Source organism: Aegilops tauschii, chromosome 2, assembly GCF_002575655.3.
Source record: "Aegilops tauschii subsp. strangulata cultivar AL8/78 chromosome 2, Aet v6.0, whole genome shotgun sequence".
NCBI classification, from domain to species: domain Eukaryota; kingdom Viridiplantae; phylum Streptophyta; class Magnoliopsida; order Poales; family Poaceae; genus Aegilops; species Aegilops tauschii.
Window position 1 is genome coordinate 4,541,667 of NC_053036.3, and position 2,724 is coordinate 4,544,390.

The 2,724-nt window shown below is 37.9% G+C and overlaps 1 protein-coding gene across 1 annotated transcript; it reads left to right on the top strand.

Annotated features, from left to right (window-relative positions):
- Positions 1-1,045: 1,045 nt before the first annotated feature.
- Positions 1,046-2,724, top strand: LOC141041936 (tau-cadinol synthase-like). Its single transcript, XM_073509512.1, has 5 exons — positions 1,046-1,440; positions 1,582-1,800; positions 1,875-2,010; positions 2,090-2,338; positions 2,434-2,724. Exons 1-5 carry the CDS (start codon positions 1,046-1,048, stop codon positions 2,722-2,724), a joined length of 1,290 nt encoding a protein of 429 aa, XP_073365613.1.

Genomic DNA, 2,724 nt, shown 5'->3' on the forward strand with positions numbered 1-2,724 from the left:
ATATAAAAACATACCAGTTGTACTTTTGATTTTAATAACCTGATATACCAAAGGGGACTATGGACATAAAACTAGGATTGACCTGCTAAAACTACAAAAATTCACAAGGCCAGGAGCCCGTCTGACAACTTGACAAACCAATCCGATGGTATAACTTGATCACCTGGGAAGCACAACATGACCGAAAGATCGAATACATATGCAATTACAAGTTCTCAGTTTGTTGGAGGCTTGTTGGGTGCTAAGTTTTGTTGTACTTAATAGGCATGGCTAGTAATAACGAAGTAATGTAATAAACGTACAAGCAAGATAATACTCCCTCCGGTCCTTTTTAGTATGCATATAAGTTTTGTCCGAAGTCAAACTATCTCTATTTTGACCAAACTTATAGGGTAAAATATCAAGATTCACAATTCCAAATCAACATTGATACATTCACTATGAAATGTAGTTTCATAGTATATATTTAATATTGTAGGTGCTGATATTTTTTAATACAAATCTGGTCAAACTTTGTAAAGTTTGACTTGACACAAACCTAATACGCGGAGTAAAAAGGACCGGAGGGAGTACTACAATCTACAATTATCTTACAGTTTGAGACAGATATACACTTCCTAGAATCACGATGCGATTTGGACATACAATATTAAGGGACAAGCCACTGAAAATATACACCATAAGACAACATGCACTGAAATTGCATGATGAAGTTATTAATTCAGCTGTAACACAAACTGAGATACAAATTGTGCACTTTCTTTAAAAAAACATAGTACTACTAATATTGAAGTCTCTTTTAGATAATGAAAGGATTTGTTGCTTTTAGCTCCTCTACTCTTACTTGTAATTTGTAAAGCACAAATTAATTATTATTTGTGCCTGCCTGAAATGTTAAACATATCAAAGTAACATAAAAGCTGTCAAAGTTCAGGCAATGGATCAATAAATCGCTATAAGCTATTTATCCTTACCTAAATGGCCACTTTGTAGTTCTACTTGAATAAGTACTAAGAGTTAATATATACAAATCAACTACTAATACATGCCATTAATTTGTCTTACAGATGTATTCAATAAATTCAAGGCCGAAGATGGGAGCTTCATCAAGGATATAACTAATGAACCAAGGGCATTGTTAGGTTTATACAATGCAGCTTACCTTTCAATCCATGGTGAATCACAACTTGACGAAGCCATCGCTTTTGCAAGGCATCATCTTGAATCCATGAGGGGTAGTCTTAAATACCCTTTATCGGAGCAAATCAAACGAAATCTTGAGATACCATATCCACGTGCTTTGAAGAGAATAAATGCTCCATATTATATTGCAGAGTATGAACAAGAGAGAACATGTATCCCTTCCTTGCTTGAACTTGCAAAGCTCGACTTTAATCTTCTGCAGCGTCTTCATCAGAGAGAGCTCAAGGATTTTTGTCGGTACGTGTTAGACCTATAGCTTTATCATGGTTGGACATATATATACTTAGTTACATCTAGAATAGCTTTGATATCCAGCTGAGATTATCAAGATATAACAAAAGAAGTTGAAAAAATATTTCGTATCAATGTTCATTTCAGGTGGGGAAACAATCTGTATGAAGAGGTGCAACTAAGCTACTCTCGGAATCGTATAGTTGAATGCTACTTCTGGTCCAACATAATGCAGTATGAGGAACAATATGGACATGCACGAATAATCCTTGCCAAGGTATTTGTGCTACTTACCCTTTTAGATGACACTTTTGATATGCATGCTACCTTGGAAGAGGGTCGAAAGCTCAACGAAGCCATACAAAGGTTGGCAAATAATCTCCTACAGTATCATACTTGCATCGCTGCTAAAGCACTATACTAACTGGTTGCACATTCAGATGGGAAGAGAGTGCTGTTCTTCTCTTACCGGAGTACCTGAAAAAGTACTACGTCCGGTTGATGAATACCTTCACCGAGATTGAGCTTGAACTAAAACCAGATCACAATTACCGCGTTGCTTACTCTAGGAAAGCGGTATCAATCTTTACCCTATTTACCATAATCACATTCACAAATTTTGTAATCTAAAATTTCCCCTCGTATATCCATGCAGTTACAAACTCTTTGTAGGCATTACCAACAGGAATCTGAATGGTTTCATAGTAGTTATATACCAAGCTTTGATGATCATCTGAAGTGCTCACTCATCTCTTCGGGTATTCCGATGCTATCCATCAGTTCAATTGTCGGTATGGGTGACGAAGCAACCAAGGAAGCGTTCGAGTGGGCAGGCGGTTGCACCGATGCGGTACAGGCTTGCACTGTAGTGGGACGCCTCATGAATGATATTACTTCATTTAAGGTAAATAATATCTATATTCAAGAGCTCTTTAATAACAGTATGGAAAAATGGATTGAGTAACTCATTATATATGCGTGTGTGTTCACACTTGACAGCGCGGAAAGAACAAGCTGGATGTGGCTAGCTCCGTAGATAGCTATATCAATCAGTATCATGTTACGAGTGAGGTCGCTCTGGCCACCCTGGACAATCTTGTTCAAGATGCTTGGAAAACTTCAAATCAGGCACGATTTCACCATCATGCACTGCTCCCACTTGTAAAACGCATCATCAGACTGACCAAGAGCATGACCTTGATGTACCATGACAATGTTGACCGCAATTCATCCAGCCGTGGCAACAAAGACAAGATCGAGCAGCAGTTCGTCGAGGCGATCCCCTTGTAG

Excerpts from the sequence above, each read along its gene's own strand:
- LOC141041936 (XM_073509512.1), top strand. The coding sequence starts at position 1,046 with ATGCCATTAATTTGTCTTACAGATGTATTCAATAAATTCAAGGCCGAA. Across the intron at positions 1,801-1,874 it reads CTCAACGAAGCCATACAAAG|ATGGGAAGAGAGTGCTGTTC; the intron begins GTTGGCAAATAA and ends TTGCACATTCAG. Across the intron at positions 2,011-2,089 it reads TTGCTTACTCTAGGAAAGCG|TTACAAACTCTTTGTAGGCA; the intron begins GTATCAATCTTT and ends ATATCCATGCAG.